The sequence below is a fragment of the Notechis scutatus genome, chromosome 3 (assembly GCF_049901735.1).
Source record: "Notechis scutatus isolate UNSWTSFEM ecotype Mainland chromosome 3, rNotScu1.2, whole genome shotgun sequence".
In the NCBI taxonomy this organism is placed as follows: domain Eukaryota; kingdom Metazoa; phylum Chordata; class Lepidosauria; order Squamata; family Elapidae; genus Notechis; species Notechis scutatus.
In genome coordinates this window covers 128,283,803-128,305,768 of record NC_142011.1, presented here as the reverse complement: position 1 = coordinate 128,305,768, position 21,966 = coordinate 128,283,803, and the positions used below count along the sequence as shown (strand labels likewise).

At 37.2% G+C, this 21,966-nt stretch overlaps 1 protein-coding gene across 4 annotated transcripts in view; it reads left to right on the top strand.

Moving 5' to 3' along the window:
• The window catches only part of CDH18 (cadherin 18), a 659,070-nt gene extending 638,290 nt beyond the window's left edge, over window positions 1-20,780 (top strand). For all 4 annotated transcript variants that reach the window (XM_087961171.1, XM_087961173.1, XM_087961170.1 and 1 more), the window contains 2 exons: window positions 14,388-14,639; window positions 17,017-20,780. In XM_087961171.1, coding sequence (XP_087817297.1) covers window positions 14,388-14,639; window positions 17,017-17,507 — 743 coding nt within the window. In that variant the 3' untranslated portion in view covers window positions 17,508-20,780. The remainder of the gene's footprint in view (window positions 1-14,387; window positions 14,640-17,016) is intronic.
• The last annotated feature ends 1,186 nt before the right edge of the window (window positions 20,781-21,966 follow it).

Here is a 21,966-nt window from a genome sequence, read left to right as displayed (position 1 = left end):
ACTTAAACATACACTGTTATTATCTTTATAGAAAATTAGACTCATTGACATAATTCCAACAGATTTCAGTAACTTCCATCTAAAGGATGCTCCAATGGAACAGCTTGCCCTTGGAAGTTGTGGGAGCACCATCACTTGAGACTTTCAAAAAGAGATTGGACTCCCATCTGTCAGAAATGGTGTAGGGTCTCCTGCTTGGGCAGGGGGTTGGACTAGAAGACTTACAAGATCCCTTCCAACTCTGATTATCTGTTATCTGTTAAAGGAACTGATTTTTCTTTTAAATACTAAAGTAACTGAATTGCAATCTGAAGAAGTCTTTGGCAGTATCTCTATTTTATGAACACTATTAGCCCAATTCTTAGATATCCAAAAGATATTGACTCTTGAGAACAACTGTGTCATTTAGAAAAATAAGTACATTCATTTGCATTAGCATTTTTGCATCTTTATACATCTATCGGTTTTAAATTGACCATCCTATCAAAAAGAACTTTTGGTAGTTCCCTGGGTGTTGTCTTAAAATCTTTCTCGAAAGTTCTGTCCTTCCGGGGCAAATTATATCATTCCAGTAACCCATTAAATACCAATTTTCTTATAGTAAGTTCATTAAGATATCCATAAATCCTTTGAAAAAGGTATCTGTGTCTTCATTTGGTGCATCAATTCCTATTATCAAAGTATTGGCCCTTTGAGTTGTAATTGGGAGTTTATCTGCAAACAATTCTATTTTCTTTTTTAATTCCCACTGAAATAAATTCTTCATTCTAATTTTTGAAAATAAAATGTTTGATATTTTCTAATCTGTATTCCTTGCATCTTGTTTCATTTTTGAAATAGTGAATAGTTTTCTTTTTAAAGAATGATTTGCTTTATTTATATTCCACTTTAGGCATTTATAATCCATATTTATGCCAAAGTTTTAGAAAAGTCAATAACTGTAGCACCTAGCATGGTTGTCTCCTCCTTAGTTTCTTGTTTGTAGCTGTTCAGAGTCAAGTGAATATGCCTTTTTATATTATAAAGCTGAAATAATACTTCATTACAGGTGTACATTTAATGACTTGACTTTAGATTGTGGTATCTATAGTAACAAGTGCTTGACTTTGTTTCCACAGGATCACATTTTTACATATATGCTGACAGTGTATAATCATTCATACATTCCTAAAAAGTGTTAAGAAGAGAACATTGGTAGAATAAGAGTGAAAAAATAGATTTTATTGATGTGCTAAACTGTTTCAAGTTGGAAAAAGCTATTTTGCATTTCAGCCAGGCTTTTTCAGATACTTTGAAAAGTTTTAAGCTGAAAATAATATCCAAAGTAAGCAAAAACGTCCATTTCAAACTGAAATAACTGTTTTAAACTTGATAACAGACATTTTAAAATGATGCATAACCATTATTTTGGGTAAAGCACAGGAAATGATAACCAAAGCATAGACAGATAGAGGATAGATAGATTATAAATAAATATGAACATTTGAGAGGAAATATATCAGCAGAAGGAGAAAAGAATTGGGTGAATAAACAAGGGATTTTCTAGTATTCCAATAAGTTATTAAAAACAACCAATCACTTACAAGCATTTAAAAATCACCATTAAACTTTATGCGGAATACCAATATCAAGAGCAACATACAACACAGTATGAATCATAAAATGAAATAAGTATTAACATACAAAAGAAAATGGGGAAAAAAATAAAAACAAATTAAAAATAAAAATCTTAAGAAATTAGTTGCTTACAAATTATACTCTCCCATGAGTCCCAACCTATTCTAACTAATTAAATATAAATCAGTATAATAATAAATATGTGTGTTTATATTATACTACTATAATAAGTAAGCATTAGGAATTGTATCTGATTTCTTGTTACAGAGCAAGGCAAAGGTAGCCATTTAGAGTAGGGAAAAGAAAAACAACCAAATAGACAGATTTATCTTGGTAAGATTGACAAATCAATAAAATTTGAGTAATTATCCAGTGTTCAATAGAGAGTGTTAATCTCTATATTACTAAAACTCTGATATCTGGTTGATACTTTGTAACCATAACTGGGTGAAACAGTGCATCAGAATAACAGAATTAAAGAGGACCTTTGAGGTCTTCTAGTCCAATCCCTGCTCAGGCAGGAAATTATTTCAGATGAATGTTATCTAATCTCTTGTTAAAATCCTCCAGTCACTCACAACTTCTGAAGACAAGTCGTTCCACCGATTAATTGTTCTAATTGTCAGGAAATTTCTCCCTAGTTCTAGATTGGTTCTCTCCTTGATTAATCTCCACCCATGCTTTTTGTCTTGCCCTCAGGTGCTTTGGAGAATAAGCTGACCCCCACTTCTTTGTGGTAAACCCTGAGATATCGGAACATTGCTATCGTGTCACACCTAGCTCTTCTTTTCATTAAACTTGACACACCCAATTCCTGCAACCATTCTTCATATGTTTCAGCTTCTAGTCAGAGGGCAAAACTTTTTCAAACAAAGAAAGTTCAAATGGGGTGATTTACAGAAATCACCCCAGGCCCCATTACTACCAGGAGAATGAAATTTGGGGGGAAGAAACATGGTTGCTTCAGTGCCACCATTGCACTGTAAAAGTCAGTCATGTTTATATGATCCTCTTTCCCTGGCAGGTTCCCATAAGCCACTGGGGAACCAAGAAAAAAATGATATGATTGCTGACCATCCTATGCTTCTTGCCACCCTTCCACTAGCAAAGTCTTTGCTTTTGGCAAGCTTGCAGGAAGCAAGTCAATGGAAAATGGTCACATGGGCAGTCCCCTGTTGCTTCCCCCACTGCTTCTAGGAAGAGAAGGGAAGAGAAGAGAAGGGAGGAAAATTTCACACTCAGAAACTTCTCAACTCCTATTTTCACATGTAGAAAAAAAATCAATACAACTTCCCACATTAAAATGTGTTCCCCTCAATTAGACTAACACTAATAATGACTTGTATGGTGCAATAGTAATCATGGATATTAAGCATATATTTTTCAAGTATATCTGAAAGTACTATTGCAAATATTCTAAAAGAAATCTTAATGTAGAGTAAAAATCTTGCACTCAAACATACTGATTTTTCTCATATTTGACTCTCCTATGAGGCAATGTTTTAAATTTTTATTATTAGAGACAGAAAAACTATCTAGGTGCAAATCAATATATTTTCTATGCATGGCAGCTATTAGAATTTTTCACTTCTGGCAGTCAGTTGGGGTGCTCTGTTATGTCAGCTATAGTGAGAAATATTTCTGGCTTCATGTGAATACATTTTTTTTTTTATTTCCTTAAAATTGTCAATGGGAATCCAGATGGTAGAAGAGGGTTTTGTTTTTTTAATTATGACAGTCGTATTTAATTTAACCTGTTATTGTGGATTGGTATAATTGAAGAAAAATAAAATTGTAGAGCGCTCAGTAGTTTTCAGAATTTTGACATGTGCATAGTAATGTTATTTGGAAGAGTCTTCCTTCATTCCCTTCCCACTGAAAATATTAGCCAAAGCTTGTTTTAAATGTCAGTTTTTCAGCATTCCTACACTTAATGCATTTCTATATATGTGAATTTTATTTTTGCTATTATGCTACAGATTGCTTTTTACAAAATCATCTTTCCATATTTATGGATTTTGTTCCTTTCCTTCAGCCAGCTTGGTCTTTCATCTTTGAAATATAATTTTCTCTCTCTGGTTTTATCTCCTTTTTCATGTGCACCTGTACTCATATTTCAATTCTCTTTCAGCCCTCTTTTCTTTACAGGTAATCTTTTGAGTTTATTTTTTTAAAAAATTTCTGTGCTCATGATTTTTTTTATTTTTGTATGTGTGTGTGCATGTGAATTTGAACCTTCTTCAGGTTATAAAATAAACCTCACTTTTACTTTTGAGTGTGCAGTAAAGTACAGAAAGGCACTTTAGTCAAACACATAAGATTGCACATTGTTTGTTATGAAGTTGATCATGTTCTTCTGACCAATTTTAATGAGAAAGCTTTGATGTCTTAACTCAAGCAAAGTGCTGTTGATAAAAGCAGATGGAATCGCCCAGTCTGATTCCATTCTCCAATTACTATTGTCTTTTCAATGTCCCTTGGTAAAACACATAGTGAAAATTACAAGTCTTTAATATTATATTTTTGAAATACTTTTGCACATCAGACATTAGAATCATATAGAATCCTAATATGGTCAGAAGAGCCCAGGTGAATCAAACCAAAGACCAAGCTACCTAGTATACATTTTTTTTCACAAGAGCTAACCAAATATTAGAAGAAATTTACAAATATGTCACAAAGGCAGTTGCATACTCCTGTTGCTTCCCTGGGTGTGAACTGAAGAAGCACCCACCTTGGAAACATGTAAGAGAAGGAATGGCAGAGCCTGGGGATGGAGTTAAAAGAGCGATCAGCCTAGAATCCCTATATAGCTACAAGCAAACTAAGTCCTACCCCCTTGGAATTCTGTTCACCCTTATCTAACTCCAAGCAGGTGCTAACCATTAGTTGAGAAAATTCCTATGGCATAGGCATTTTAGCAATAAATCAGTTCCACCCCGAGCTACAATAAATGCAATAAACCAGTTCTACAAATATTATATTCTGTTAGTACCAATAAATCAGTTTAATTGGCTTTTCAGAATGGATCTGTTCTTTCACACTGGCAAAACATAATTGTTTTTCTTCTTCCTGAAGTGAATAACGGAGAGAAGCTGGTGGGAACATGAGTGAGCCATTATGGATATTAGCTACTGATAACTACAACTTGTCTAATCATTTTTCACAATCTCCATCACATCCTCCTACTGTAGGCAAAAACACAATTTAACCAGGGGCTATGTAGTTACATTTTGCTTCTCCTGAAATTTCCATTGTTCATTGTCACAGATGAACTTCAGGTTCTAGGAATAAACAAGAGGAAGACTTTTTTTCTCTCTCTATGTTGTTCTTCTTATAGAGAATTTATGAAGCTGTGTTATTCCCATACAATTTTACTATTTATTTTTTTCTAAATGAAAGATTCATAAGAAAAATAATCTAGCTGAAGATTTCTTCTTTAGTATGCTTTTTCTCCAGACTCCCAATATTTGTATGGTTCTTATTATTCATTCTCAAAAGGATTATTATCAAGCTTGAAGAGCTGCAGAAAAGGGCAATCAAAATGATCAGGGGACTGGAGCTATTCTTTTGTGGAATAGACAATTGTATTGGGGGATTTATTCTATTTTATTTTGTTCCATTTTATTGCATTATTTTGCTGAGGGAATAAAGAGAGACAGAACAAAGGGCTTATATAAAGAAGTTGTATGAAGAAAATAAGACAAATGAGTGTGAGGTGTTTTTTTTTTTTTTTATGAAGTTGTGAAAGTCCTCAAATGGACTTTTCTTTTTACAAAACTGCTACATGCTGGATCATAGTGATAAAAAATACATATGATTCCATGTTGGATGAAAATAAAATAAAAATAAAACGATGTGATGAAGAATGCTGTGTTCCATTTATGATTCCTTAACCTTCAGCGAAACACAAATGGAGAGGAAATAGAGCTGTCTAACATTGATACTATTCCCAGATTTTAGCAGGAAGGTAGGAGTGGAAGAAACCATGTACATACTGTTCATTAATGACCTAAATGTTAATCACTCATGTACATTTAATGACATTTAGAAACAAGAAAGGCACTCACTCAACATGTCTGTCATATCTGAAGCCATTGTGAGTGGTGACTATTAAGTTGCCAAGGTACAATTTGGTAGGAAAGAAACATCTTGGGAGAAAATATGCTTTTAAATCAGTTGCCAAAAGAAATGAAATCAATTTGTTATCAGGAATTTACAGGTGAAGAGATTCCCTCCATTCCCAAATGTTACAAGCTTCCAAGCAACCTGAATACCAATCCAATTAACACCCTGGATTTGAGAAGCCCAGTATTCTTAAATGCTTAATTTAAATTTAAATTATTTACATTATTAAAGCAAATGAGGCAAGAATACAAGGAGAAGAAGTTTCAGTTTACAATTTCTGATCCTTACAATCTTACCCAATAGAACTATATATTTTAAACATGCATAAACTATGGAACATCTGACCATTTTGTGACTAATTCTAGAGCAGGGGTGTCAAACATTTGCCATCATGATGGTGTCACGTGATGTATCAGGACTTTCCCCCCCCTTCACTAAACATGGGTGTGGCCAGCACATGACACATCCAGCCTGTGGGCCAGGAGTTTGACAGCCCTATTCTAGAGATTAGTAGGTGGAATCACAGGTAATCATCATCACCATCATCATCAAAACACATAAAGCAGCAACACAGGTAAACAACACACACACACACATAACCAGAATTTTTAAAAAGCACTCTATTGAATTAATACAAACAGTGGAAAGAGCACATTGACATTTTTTAACTTTACTTTAAATTTATTCTTATTTGGCATCTCGATCTTAAATATGAGAGAAGCTACTATTGTGCAAATGCAACAATTATATTCATAATCCATTTCTTGGCTAACACAGTACATTTTGTGCTACCTTAAGACTGTGGCTTCCCATATTTGCAATGTGAAACAGTATGGCATTCTTGAGAATAGAAAAAAGGAGAAAAAAACATGCTTTACTGATAAGATGTTTCTGAATTTTTAAAAAATATTTATGAATTTTAGGTTAATTTATCCACTAAACTCATAGATGAGTATTAAATCAAATTAAATTACATAAAAGGGGAGGTTAGTGAATAGATTTTGAAATATTTAGGCAAAATGGTGCCAAGACATAGATAAAAAAAATAAGGCATGCTGTGAAATAAGCAGCACATTATATTGATGGATTGGTTATGTACCATCAAGTCAATTTTGATTCTTAGCAACACATAGATTTTCTCCATGAAGCAAGTTGCATGGAAAATGCTTACACATAAGAAATAAATCAGCTACGATTAATAAATGGAATATATTCACTAATCAAAACAAAATCAGAAATATTCCTATTTGCTACTTCAGTGAAACAATTCTGGTTCCTTATGATTTTCATGTCAAGTGGTTCTAAAAAGGTAAAAAAATTCCTATGACCACAGAAAAAAGAAAGGGAAAATTAATAGGGAATATAACAAGGGAAAAACATTTATCTTAGAAGAAGGTCAAAGAAAGATACAGAAAGGAAAAGATGATCACAACACAGTTTCCTATCTTTGTATTTTGGGAAGGAGACACAGAAGACAGCTGGAGGAATCTATTTGCATACCCTGAAGTACCTCACATAACCTAATGCTTTCTTTGCAAATATGTATGCATGCTTTTGATTCAAAATATTCTTATTAAATGGGTCCAAAATGTTTCTTCTAATTAAAATTAACCTCTTATTAATCACTGGACCCAAATTATGTTTGTCTTAAACCTTTCTTTTGTGTCTTGGATGTTATCTAATTTATCTCAAATTAGCTTTTTCCCTGGTAATATTACACTAATAACTAGAGCATACAAAACATTTGCTAGACCAATACTCGAATAGAGCTCATCAGTCTGGAACCCACATTACGTAACTGATACTAACACAGTTGAGAAAGTCCAGAAATATTTCACAAGAAGAGTTCTCCACTCCTCTACTCATTGTACCAGACACGAAATGCTAGACCTAGAAAACCTAGAATTATGCAGCCTTTGGTCCGATCTAAGTATAGTATATAAAATCATACATTGCAATGTCCTACCTGTCAATGAATACTTCAGCTTCAACCGTAACAACACTAGACCAAACAATAGATACAAACTCAAGGTTAATTGCACCAAACTTGATTGCAGGAAATACGACTTCAGCAACAGAGTGGTCAATGTCTGGAATACTCTACCTGACTCTGTGGTTTTTTCCCCAAACCCCAATGTGATCAAGGATGACTAAACCAATGAATCCTAGACCTGAATAAATGAGCTCTTTTATTAATGAAAGCAAGGGCCTTGAAATAAATAGGAGAAACAAAATGAGCAAGCATTCGGAAGAGATGGGTAAACAGGATCAACTCTCTTCATACTCTACATAAATGACCTCTGTGATCATATTAAGAGCAACTGCGTTCTCTTCGCTGATGATGTAAAGCTGTTCAATACCACAGACAATACTGCTACTCTTCAAAAAGATCTTGACTATGTATCAGAACGGTCAAACAAATGGCAACTTCAAATCTCAACAAATAAATGCTCTGTCTTACATATTGGCAAAAAAAAAATCAGAAAATAAAATACAAGCTGAATAGTCAAGACCTTGTTGATGATCCAAGCTCTGTAAAGGACCTTGGAATACTCATCTCTAATGATCTAAGTGCTACAGCCCACTGTAACTACATAGCCAAAAAGGCATTAAGAGTTGTTAATCTACGTTAATCTACGTAGCTTTTTCTCTGGTAATATCACACTACTAACTAGAACATACAAAACATTTGCTAGACCAATACTCGAATTCAGCTCATCAGTCTGGAACCCACATTACGTATCTGATATTAGCACAGTTGAGAAAGTCCAGAAATATTTCACAAGAAGAGTTCTCCACTCCTCTACTCGTTGTAGAATACCTTATGCCACCAGACTTGAAATTCTAGACCTAGAAAACCTTGAATTACACCGTCTTTTGTCTGATCTAAGTATGGTAGATAAAATCATACATAGCAATGACTTACCTGTCAATGAATACTTCAGCTTCAACCATACAACACAAGAGCACACAATAGATACAAACTCAAGGTTAACCGCACCAAACTTGATTGCAGGAAATACGACTTCAGCAACAGAGTGGTCAATGTCTGGAATACTCTACCTGACTCTGTGGTTTCTTCCCCAAACCCCAAAAACTTTAACCTTAGACTGTCTACTATTGACCTCACCCCTTTCCTAAGAGGTCTGTAGGGCACGTGCATAAGCACACCAATGTGCCTACCATCCCTGTCCTATTGTTTCTTATATATATATATATATATATATATATATATATATATATATATATATATATATATATATATATATATATATATATATATATATATATATATATGTTTTCTGAGGTTCTCGCGGTATTTGTATGTGGATCTTTGGTTATTCGGGTTCTCTCCCGCGTAAGATTCAAAGTATCTAGGCAACGTTTCGGCGAGGTCCCACTCGCCATCTTCAGGCTGGTGCTTTTGGCTTAGTGCCAGTGCAAGCAGTGTGTGACCGGAGCTGCCATCTCTATATATACAAGTGGTGGGGGATGGTGTGCTGGGCTGGTTGGCTGTGCTGCAGCCTCTTGATTGGTTGATGGAATTGATGTTGGTATAATGGGCTGTGTAATGGCCTTTTGTTGTAGAGATATCCTGGATCTTGTGCTGTCATCTCCTGGGTCGTTAGCCTCTTGTGTTTTAACGGCTTGGGTAATGGGTTGTGTGATGGGTTTGTGAGTTCTTTTGTTGTGGTATCCTGGGTCTTGCGTTGTAATCTCCTGGGTCGTTTGTGTTTTGATCTCTTTTCGATTAGCCTCCTGTGTAGTAACAGCTTGGGTAATGGGTTGTGTGATGACCTTGTGAGATTTATTGCTGTGGTATCCTTGGTCTTGTGCTGTGATATCCTGGGTCATTTGCTGTGTTGTGACTTCTTGAGTTCTTGAGGTGTAATTTCTTGAGTTTTCTGATGTGATGTCCTGAGCGGGTGGCTGTGATGTAGCATTTTGGGTTTTTAATATGGCTTTGAGTTTGGGGTCTGGGTCTGTGTTCGCTTTGGCTTCGAGTTCGTGGTCGTGCCACATCTTCATGGTGGGGGTCAGTTCGCTTCATGTATGGTTCAGAGGAGTTTGAAGTGGGTAGTGATGCAGCTGCAGTGCGGCTTCTGGTCTGTGGTCGTGTCTGATCTTCTGTGTGGGTGTGAGTCTGATTTTTACGTGGAAGTGTGGTGGTGGCATCTTGTGTGGCCCTCATGGGTGTGGGTCTGGTGTCATTTATCATGTTGGGTACTCGTCTGTTCATGAGGGCGGGTTTCCAAATGGCTGGTAAGCGGGAGGTGTCATCTCTTTTATTCATGCTGTGTGGGCGTTTTTCTATCTCTATGGCTTCTCTGATTATTCTGCTGCTGTGGTGTTCAGTTTTGGCGATAGTTCTGGTATTTTTAAGGTCAATTTCATGTCCTGTGGCTTTGAGGTGTTGGACCAGGGAAGAGGTTGGTTCTTCTTTTTTGATTGAGTTCTTATGTTCTTCAACGCGTGCACTTATTCTTCTGTTAGTTTGTCCAATGTATGTGGTGAGGCAGGCAGTGCAGGGGATTTCATATACTCCTTGGTTTTCTAACCTCGATTTTGTCTTTAGGGTTTCTTAGGATGGTGGATATTTTTCTGTTTGTGCAGAATGCTGTTTTAATGTTGTGTTTTTGGAGGATCTTGCTGATTTTGTCTGTAGTGCCTTTTATATATGGGAGGAGGGGCTTTGCCGTTCTCTTGTTCTCTGTCTTGGATTTTGGTTGGGGTTTCTTTTTGGATGAGGTGGGTGATCTTCTTTCTTTGAAATCCATTGGCTGTTAGTACGTTGGTGAGAGTGTTTAGTTCGGTTTTTAGATGTTGTTCATCAGCTAAGCATTTTGTTCTGGAGATGAGTGTCTCAGCTACGGAATTGATCTGTGCTGGGTGGTGGTGTGAGAGTGCGTGTAGATAGCGGTTTGTATGTGTTTTCTTTTGGTAGATGGTGTGTCCTAGGGAGCCATTGGGTTTTTTGTATACCAAGACATCTAGGAAGGGAAGTTGATTGTTAGCTTCTGTTTCCATGGTGAATTGTATTTTGGGGTGTAGGCTGTTGAGGTGTGTGAGGAAGTTGTTCAGTTTTTCTTTCCCGTGTGGCCAGATTATGAAGGTGTCATCTACGTATCTGAGCCAGAGTTTGGGTTTGTGATCATATTTTTCTAGAGCTTGTGTTTCAAAGTGTTCCATGTAGAGGTTAGCGATGACAGGTGAGAGGGGTGATCCCATGGGTGCTCCTTCTATTTGTTTGTATTTTTGTCCATTGTAGGTGAAGTATGTATTGGATAGACAGTGGTTGGTCAGATCTAGGATGTGCTTGGGGGTTGTATTTGTTTTGGATGGCTGTCAAGGCTTCTTTTATTGGCACTTGGGTGAAGAGGGATATGACATCGAAGCTAACTAGTAGGTCGCTGGGTTCTAAGTTTTGTTTCTTTATGATCTCGATGAACTGGAATGAGTTTCTTACATGTGAGTTGATGGATTCTGCATAGGGCTGTAGTTGTTTGGCGAGAAATTTGGCTAGGTTTTGTAGAGGTGAGCCTATGGAGCTGACTATTGGTCTAAGTGGAGTTCCTTCTTTGTGTATCTTGGGGAGACCATAAAGCTTAGGGCATCTGGATGATTTCTCTCTGGGTATGATTCTTTGCTGGATTTCTTCACTGATGGGGGAGGCTTTTATTTTGGATCTGGTGGTTTTTTCTAGGTAGGTGGTGGGGTCTGTCTTTAGGGGTTTGTATGTGGGGTCTAGGAGTAGGTTGGTTAACTTGGTTTGGTAGTCAGATGTGTTCATAACCACTGTTGCGTTGCCCTTGTCTGCTGGTAGGATTATTATGCTGGTGTCTTCTTTCAGGTTACGTAGTGCAGTTTGTTCTTCTTTGGATAAGTTGCTTTTGGGTGGTTTGCTAGTGCAGAGGATGTTGGTGATTTCGAGTCTGATTCTATTAGCCTCATCAGGGTTGGTTTTGGTCAGGCTGGTTTCAACTCCGCATATGATGGTTTCTGTGGGGATGTGTTTCTGTGGGGAACCTCTACATGGAACACTTTGAAACACAAGCTCTAGAAAAATATGATCACAAACCCAAACTCTGGCTCAGATACGTAGATGACACCTTCATAATCTGGCCACACGGGAAAGAAAAACTGAACAACTTCCTCACACACCTCAACAGCCTACACCCCAAAATACAATTCACCATGGAAACAGAAGCTAACAATCAACTTCCCTTCCTAGATGTCTTGGTATACAAAAAACCCAATGGCTCCCTAGGACACACCATCTACCAAAAGAAAACACATACAAACCGCTATCTACACGCACTCTCACACCACCACCCAGCACAGATCAATTCCGTAGCTGAGACACTCATCTCCAGAACAAAATGCTTAGCTGATGAACAACATCTAAAAACCGAACTAAACACTCTCACCAACGTACTAACAGCCAATGGATTTCAAAGAAAGAAGATCACCCACCTCATCCAAAAAGAAACCCCAACCAAAATCCAAGACAGAGAACAAGAGAACGGCAAAGCCCTCCTCCCATATATAAAAGGCACTACAGACAAAATCAGCAAGATCCTCCAAAAACACAACATTAAAACAGCATTCTGCACAAACAGAAAAATATCCACCATCCTAAGAAACCCTAAAGACAAAATCGAGTTAGAAAACCAAGGAGTATATGAAATCCCCTGCACTGCCTGCCTCACCACATACATTGGACAAACTAACAGAAGAATAAGTGCACGCGTTGAAGAACATAAGAACTCAATCAAAAAGAAGAACCAACCTCTTCCCTGGTCCAACACCTCAAAGCCACAGGACATGAAATTGACCTTAAAAATACCAGAACTATCGCCAAAACTGAACACCACAGCAGCAGAATAATCAGAGAAGCCATAGAGATAGAAAAACGCCCACACAGCATGAATAAAAGAGATGACACCTCCCGCTTACCAGCCATTTGGAAACCCGCCCTCATGAACAGACGAGTACCCAACATGATAAATGACACCAGACCCACACCCATGAGGGCCACACAAGATGCCACCACCACACTTCCACGTAAAAATCAGACTCACACCCACACAGAAGATCAGACACGACCACAGACCAGAAGCCGCACTGCAGCTGCATCACTACCCACTTCAAACTCCTCTGAACCATACATGAAGCGAACTGACCCCACCATGAAGATGTGGCACGACCACGAACTCGAAGCCAAACGAACACAGACCCAGACCCCAAACTCAAAGCCATATTAAAAACCCAAAATGCTACATCACAGCCACCCGCTCAGGACATCACATCAGAAAACTCAAGAAATTACACCTCAAGAACTCAAGAAGTCACAACACAGCAAATGACCCAGGATATCACAGCACAAGACCAAGGATACCACAGCAATAAATCTCACAAGGTCATCACACAACCCATTACCCAAGCTGTTACTACACAGGAGGCTAATCGAAAAGAGATCAAAACACAAACGACCCAGGAGATTACAACGCAAGACCCAGGATACCACAACAAAAGAACTCACAAACCCATCACACAACCCATTACCCAAGCCGTTAAAACACAAGAGGCTAACGACCCAGGAGATGACAGCACAAGATCCAGGATATCTCTACAACAAAAGGCCATTACACAGCCCATTATACCAACATCAATTCCATCAACCAATCAAGAGGCTGCAGCACAGCCAACCAGCCCAGCACACCATCCCCACCACTTGTATATATAGAGAGATGGCAGCTCCGGTCACACACTGCTTGCACTGGCACTAAGCCAAAAGCACCAGCCTGAAGATGGCGAGTGGGACCTCGCCGAAACGTTGCCTAGATACTTTGAATCTTACGCGGAGAGAACCCGAATAACCAAAGATCCATATATATATATATATATATATATATATATATATGTTTTCTTAAGTTTTCGCGGGTACTCACATGTATGGTGTTCGGCTTGGTTCGGGTATTTTCCCACGTCATTGTAGTTCTTTTAAAGTTGTAGCAACGTTTCAGCAGAATCTCATCTGCCATCATCAGGCTTCTGTATTGTGTCCGTCTGTGGGTCAGACTTTTACAGTGGTTTCAGATTTAAATTTGGGGCAGCCTATTGCTGTGCCAGAATGGTTGCAGCCTGATGATGGCAGATGAGATTCTGCTGAAACGTTGCTACAACTTTAAAAGAACTACAATGACGTGGAAAATACCGAACCAAGCCGAACACCATATATATATATATATATATATATATATATATATATATATATATATATATATATATATATATATATATATATATATTTTATATGTATCCATGTATTCATAACTATGTTTTTACTTATACCTATTATCTTGTAAGAAATGGAAATTAAAAAAAAATGAAAATAAAAAAGAACCAGGATTCAGTGAGCCCTGCCCCTTTTCACAGTATTCCAGGATCCATAATATGACCCAAAACACGTCATGAGGCTCTCCTATACAAGCAGTTCCAGAGTTTACTATAGTGTGTTACTAAGGATTACCAGAACATTCACAAGAAGTTGAAAATGCAAAACAAAAGATAAAATGTATTCTAGGTATATTTCTATCATCTTTGTTAACACTACTTTCATCTCATCCTTGCTGCTATAGATAATACGGCCAGCATCCTGACCCGAAGGAGAAGATTTAGTCGGACTATCCAAGATGTATATTACCTTCCCATTGTCATCTCTGATGGAGGGGTCCCACCTCTCAGCAGTAGTGCCACTCTTGTTATACGGGTATGTGCATGTGAAAGAGATGGCCGTGTGCGGACCTGCCATGCAGAAGCTTTCCTCTCATCTTCAGGATTGAGCACAGGAGCGTTAATTGCCATCCTGCTATGTGTTGTCATTCTCCTGGGTAAGTCCCCAATTACTTTCCTTTCTGGAACCTTCAGATAATCCCAACAGCAACGTGAGTTGTAGGACTGAACCAGGAACTGCAAAAAGCCATTATGATGTCGTGGTTAAGGTCCTGGACTAGGAGTAGGGAGACTCAGGATCTAATCCAGGGGTGTCAAATTCACATTGTCACAGCAGCATCATGTGATGTATGAGGGCTTTTTTCCCCCTTCACTAAACTGGGCGTGGGCAGTGCATGACACATCTGGGAGTTTGACAGCCCTGGTTTAATCCTCCCCAGGCATAGAAATCTTGGGCCAGTCGCTCCCTCTCAACCCTTTTCAGTATCAAACTCTGCAACAAGTCAATTGATAATCAAACTCCTTCCTTAATAGGTTCCGTAAAACACCTAAGTCAATGTGGTGCAAAAATGAAGAAAACCTGAAACCGTGTGAGGCAAACGCTAAAAAATATAACTGAACTAGGAATTGTTTCTGATAAGCAGTAGCTAGAAATGCAGGGTTCTGGCTTAAAAATGAATAATTCCAAGCTTGAACTAAATTGATAGGACAAGGAAATCTTTAAAGCAAATGGCTGAGCTTCTGGCATCTAGCAGAATTAATTTTGCAGAGGTCAGTAAGTAATTAGCGTTATCGATCTGCCAGGTAAGATTTCAGGAAACCACCAACTCAGGTTGCAGGCTAATACACTCAGGGAAAAAGAGATGAAGAGAGTCCTTTTGAAATGGATCCCCCTGCCTGAAGAAAGAAAGGGAGAATAAGAAAGCTATGTGCTAATTATCGCTCTGTGGGATGAGCTGATAACAGTCCGAGGCTCATCAAGAGGAGCAAGGGACAGATGAAGCAAGAAGATCATTCCATTAGTTAAATGTCCTTGGAAATGCTTTTTCTCAGAACACTTTATGAGTTCATGTACTTAGACTCATTTGAATAGTATCCATTAGCTAATATTCTCAATTGGTTGAATTTCAAACTATCTGTCCATTTATCCATTCACCCAAATTCACTCAGCTGAGAATATATATATATATATATATATAATGACTATATACCTCTTTTCTCAATTGCATACGATTAAGTCAATAAATCTAAAGTTCATCCTCAACTGCCAGGCCTCAGAATTTTAGCCACCGTATTGGCTATTATGCTTGAGAGTTATTGTTCCAACATCTCTAGAATAGTTGAGCAAGGCTGTTTTATTAAAATACAGAAATTATTCAGTGTATATTTCTCAAATAGCTTCAATATATAAACAAGATTGTTTCTCTTCTACACAAGGTGTCTTAAATTCTAGTACTGTGTTTGCAGATTTCTGATTAAAATGAAATAGGTGTTTTCCTGTGACACTGAAATCCTTTTCTCCTATTGTGCTCAATATAGGTGCTAAGGTGGGAATTTGGGATGTATAGCCCCCATAAAGTGTAAAGCACTGTTTCTTAATCTTAGCCACATTAAGATGTATAGACTTGCTGGCTGGGGAATTCTGGGAATTGAAGCCCACACATCTTAAAGTGGCTAATACTGAGAAACATTGGTCTAAGAGGCCTTCCATGCTTACTTTTCAGTTTTGGGATTTGAGGGTACTCATATTATTATTATTGACTAATAATAATAGTTTACTAAATGTTTAAGTTGTGAAGATGCAGCTTTTCTATAATGTGAACTGTTATCAAGCTATTAATGCAAAAACTCACACATTATTAGAATGATTAGAGGCAAATGCTGCAGATATATATGTGGACATGCCAATATTGCATAGATATAGATTATATATTATCTATTACAAGGAATTTTTCAGCAAAATGCCAGCATAAATCTATGAGTTCATTTTTCCTGTCAGCCACACTCTTTAGTTTCTAGTAATGTAATCATCTTAATATGTTCATAAATCAAGGCATTTCTACATTTGTTCTACATTTAATCAATAGGAGGGTTGTTTTTTTTTATATCTGTGGGTCTTCTTGTACTACTGTAATGAGTGAAAGAAAATTATTACCTTTTTTTTCTTGAGAAATATTATAGCATCTTATTGTTACTGTATTTATTATTTTGGCTCAAATAGCCCAACTCCGGTCCAGAAATTGAGTATCTAATTCCAGAACATACGTGGCTATTTGGTGATCATATTAGCTGATAGGAAAATATTATTTTATCTTGGAGTTATAATTATCTCAAAGAACAAGTTACATTGATGTACTAGTAAGGCACAGATTAATTTTAGCCTTTTCTTTTCCAAAAAAAGAAAAGAAAAGAAAGAAAACAACTAAAATGAATATAACGTTAGATAACTCTGCCAAAATGCAGCTAATCAGTCAACTAGAATGAGTTACCAGTTGGCAGCCCTACTAATTTCCTATTCTAAATTTTTCTCATCAGCAATAGTGGTCCTGTTCATCACATTAAAACGCAGCAAAAAGGAGCCTCTGGTCATTTCAGAGGAGGATGTCCGGGAAAATGTTGTCACTTATGATGATGAGGGTGGAGGTGAGGAGGATACTGAAGCTTTTGACATTACCGCTCTGAGGAACCCATCTGCTGCTGAAGAATTGAAATTCCGGAGGGATGTTCGGCCAGAGGTGAAGCCCGGAACCAAGCACCCTACTTCATCTCATCTTGACAACATAGATGTTCATGAATTTATTAAGCAAAGGCTGGCTGAAGCAGACCTTGATCTGAGTGTGCCCCCATATGATTCTCTTCAGACATATGCATATGAAGGTCAAAGGTCAGAAGCCGGATCTATCAGCTCTTTGGATTCAGCTACTACACATTCTGACCAGGATTATAATTATCTTGGTGACTGGGGACCAGAGTTCAAGAAGCTAGCTGAACTTTATGGAGAAATAGAATCTGAAAGAACAACTTAATTATCTTGATCACTCCCCAAATATGAAGTATTTTAGATCTCTGAGCAACTTGGAAGCATAATTACAACAATGGCTGAATATCGATATACTCAAGATGTACACCGTTACTGTAGAAATAAGTGCCCTTTTCTATTTGAAATGGGTTTCTTCAATTGAAGAAAGTCAAATTTTGAGGGAAAAAAGTACTCTTCCATCCCCAAGGAAAGTTTGTCCCTTTGTGTATATTTTTCATTGCTCAATAAAGTCCGTGGTGCAGTAATAGTAACAATATTTTAAGTTAACCAAGCAATGCCAACATGCTTACAATTTCCTTAAAATATATCACTATTGCAATGAGTCTATAGAGGGCATACTTACAGGAAGAACTGATTCTATTTGGTTGGTTGTGGCATTACATAATTCGCTCTGTTCATAAGTTTAGAGGCTATTGGTTAATTGAATGGGGGCAGAGTAATTTTCTCCTGTTTTATTCAAGCCAAGGTATTTTATTTCTTTCATAAGGGGACACTAGAATTATCCAACTGACAGATAACATTCAAGATTAATAAAATTTAGCTGATTTCTTTTAAAAAAAACCTATTAGTGAATGCCATATTTCTGCAAGCCACTTGTAATCTTTCTATCCTGGAAACGTAATGAAGCAAGCGTTAAATTGCTACTTATTTAAAGTTACAATCTTCCCCCCTCTTAAACATTTCTGACTGATAACATGCTTCCATTTTGTAGTTATTTTGGCTTTTTTAAAAGCCAGATATTTTTTTCTTTCACTTAAGGGAACAGCGTATAGTTTCTTTCTGCAATGAAAATGAATAGGATATCTTTTGTTTACAGAAAATGTATTACATGTTAAGCTATGCAATGGCTTATATTGTCTTATTTTTATTTGGATTGGCAAATATATCGATCTCTCATTAGAGAGATCTCTCATCAATTATATCCTGATTAAATTAAACATGATTTGATATAATGGGATTTCCATATATTTTCACATAGGGAACAGAGTAAATTTTCTCAAATTTACTTTTCAGGATGCTATAGTTTTTAATTCAAATGATCCTAGACAGGGTAGGGTGGATAGGGATTTTATTCTGAAAAATGTAAGTGGGGAAGACTGGTATACTTTATTATCTAAACATCTCAGGTGGAATTACCAGAAATGACCAGAAAGCACATGCTGTAAAACTTATTGCTAAGTTGGTCAACTCAATATGATGCACCAATGCAGTTGAAACAATATAAGATATTCACATTATGTTGTTGCAAAGTAGACCTATAAAAGCACATCTAAACAATGTCTGGAATCCTCACATTACAAATATTTGCTGAAATGACAAGTAATTATCTTTATGTTGAATCATCTTAATCAGATGCTTGGAGATGGGAATAACAAGGAAGACAATGTTGAATGTGACATATTTTCTTTATCTACTACTTCTGTTTAGTAGTGTGGATTGTCCCACTCTACTATTGTATCCTTCAGTTTCAATCTAATTCACTTGAGTTTTCCATATAGTAAAGGAAGAGACTTCACCTTAGTCAGAAACATATTGGCTATACCTTTCCTATATTATAGATTTTTTTCCAGAATTAATCTGGCAGAATAAAGAAATAATTTCTGTATACCAGAGGCAAAAAATGGCAGCTGTTTGAATGAACATATAATTTGCAACATCTGCCACTAAATTAAAATAGATACATCAGGAGAGGTAGTATCAATTTCTCCATTGATTTAGTCCATCTTATAGTAGTGTTTCCCAAATTTCTCATAATGAAAACTCAGCTTTCCCCCCCTCTGAGTTGATATTAGAGTACATGCTTCTCATAAGTGAAATTTTTTCAAGGTTATTAATTTTACAGTAAGTAACATTTAATTTGAGGGAGGCACAACCAGAGTAGTAGGATCATTCAGAAACATAAAAAGAAACTTCTTGTGGGTAGGTTTTTGGCTTACATAAGCCTTGAATCATCCTATTGAATTATTACAGTAGCTGAACAGTTTACAATATCAGTCCCCTTTTTTCTATCTTGGGTGAGATGTGGTAGTTCCTCTGCTTCCTTCTTCCATAGTTAGAGATATATGTTCTCTAACTGCTCTACAATGTGATGATAGTTCTAGAATGGCATAACTTATTTTTCTATTTTTTTCTGGATAAGGATATGTCTTTAATCATGTGATTCCAAGAGTTCCTTGAGTTTGCTTTGTAATGTTCCTTTCCTCAATTCTACTTTTAGAAACCCACTGGCTGCTTAGGTTTCATTAAAATGAAAAGGCCTCTGACAGCCAATTGTCCTTTCTGACATTGAAAAGTCTATGGTCCTTTAATATCCTGCCACAATTTAGAGAATTCAGCAATATGAATTTTCTCATGGAAGATTAAAGTAGCTTTTTTTGAATAGCTCAATATAGCTTTTTAGTTAATTAGTTATTAGTCTTTACACTTTAACAGTTACCTTTTGATGATGTAATCAACAAGTAAAATGAAACCTCTAATATAAACACATATATATCGAAGTTATGGCTGAGTAGAATATAATATAATAAATGAGCAGGATGGAGCTGTGCAGGTAAGCCTCACCCTGAATTTTTATTTCCATTTGGGAGTAGTTGGATACTGACATTATCCATGGAGATGATGAGGCTCCATCTTGAATCTGTGAATCGCTGGGAAGTCTAAGTTCTACTCCCCATTGGTTCTTTTGTTCTCATAGTCCTCAAGGGCTCTACTGAAGTGACTGGAGATTAGATTCAAATGTTTCATAGGATAAAGAGGCATTTCCTTTTTGTCTGAAGGAAGCTATGTTATATCTCTTGCTCAAGAAGTCTTACATGATCCAACAATCCTAGATACTGTTAGATATGCTGTTGAATACTTTTGTAGAGAGAAAAATTGAGAGAGTACAACCATCCTGGTCCTCCTTGATCACCTGGTGGCTTTCAAACTACCATCCTGGCCATCGTTCTGGATCACTTTGAAGGGACTGGAATATTATTTAAAGAAGTTCTTCTCCTTACTGAGGGGACAATTCCAGTTGGTTGTGGTGTGAAAAGAGATTTACTAGGAGATCTTGGTTTTGTGGTGTGCCTCAGGGATCATGTGCCCATTTATTTCAAAATATGTAAAACCACTGGGATAATTCATTAATTAACCCTGATTTATATGTATTTGGAGTTGGGGGGGAGAATGATTCATGCTTGGCTGTCTAGAGCCTTCAGGAATGGGCAGCATACAAAATAGTAAATAAGCAAATAAACACTATATATACTGTCAATCATTTGGAAGCCTGCACTCACAAACAAAAAATCTCCACACACAAGCCAGGCAAACACCTGGACACAAACAGATCCCCCTGATACCTCCAGCTCAAACACACCCCAACCAGGCACCCAGATGAAACCCAGCTTCTAACTAATGATAGCCGTCCATTTACCGGCCAAGCTGCACTAAAGGCCTCCATTAAAGTAACACAATGCTGCCAGCCAATCAAGATACAAAAGAGCCAAAAACAGACAGAAGATATCAGAGACACCCATCAAGCAGAACACAGCAAACTCCGAGACCAATAAACACAGACCAAGACTCCCAACCAATCAAGATGAAGAAAAAACCATTCTGGCACAGCAATAGGCTGCCCCAAATTTAAATCTGAAACCACTGTAAAAGTCTACCCACAGACGGACACAATACAAAGCCTGATGATGGCAGATGAGATTCTGCTGAAACGTTGCTACAACTTTAAAGAACTACAATGCGTGGGAAAATACCGAACCAAGCGAACACCATATATATATATATATATATATATATATATATATATATATATATATATATATATATATATATATATATATATATATATATATATATATATATATAATTGGATCTTTGGTTTCGGGTTTTCTCCGCGTATTCAAAGTATCTAGGCAGCGTTTGCGAGGTCCCACTCGCCATCTTCAGGCTGGTGCTTTCGGCTTAGTGCCAGTGCAAGCAGTGTGTGACCGGAGCTGCCATCTCTCTATATATCAAGTGGTGGGGATGGTGTGCTGGGCTGGTTGGCTGTGCTGCAGCCTCTTGATTGGTTGATGGAGTTGATGTTGGTATAATGGGCTGTGTATGGCCTTTTGTTGTAGAGATATCCTGGATCTTGTGCTGTCATCTCCTGGGTCGTTAGCCTCTTGTGTTTTAACGCTTGGTAATGGGTTGTGTGATGGGCTTGTGAGTTCTTTTGTTGTGGTATCCTGGGTCTTGCGTTGTAATCTCCTGGGTCGTTTGTGTTTTGATCTCTTTTCCATTAGCCTCCTGTGTAGTAACAGCTTGGGTAATGGGTTGTGTGATGACCTTGTGAGATTTATTGCTGTGGTATCCTTGGTCTTGTGCTGTGATATCCTGGGTCATTTGCTGTGTTGTGACTTCTTGAGTTCTTGAGGTGTAATTTCTTGAGTTTTCTGATGTGATGTCCT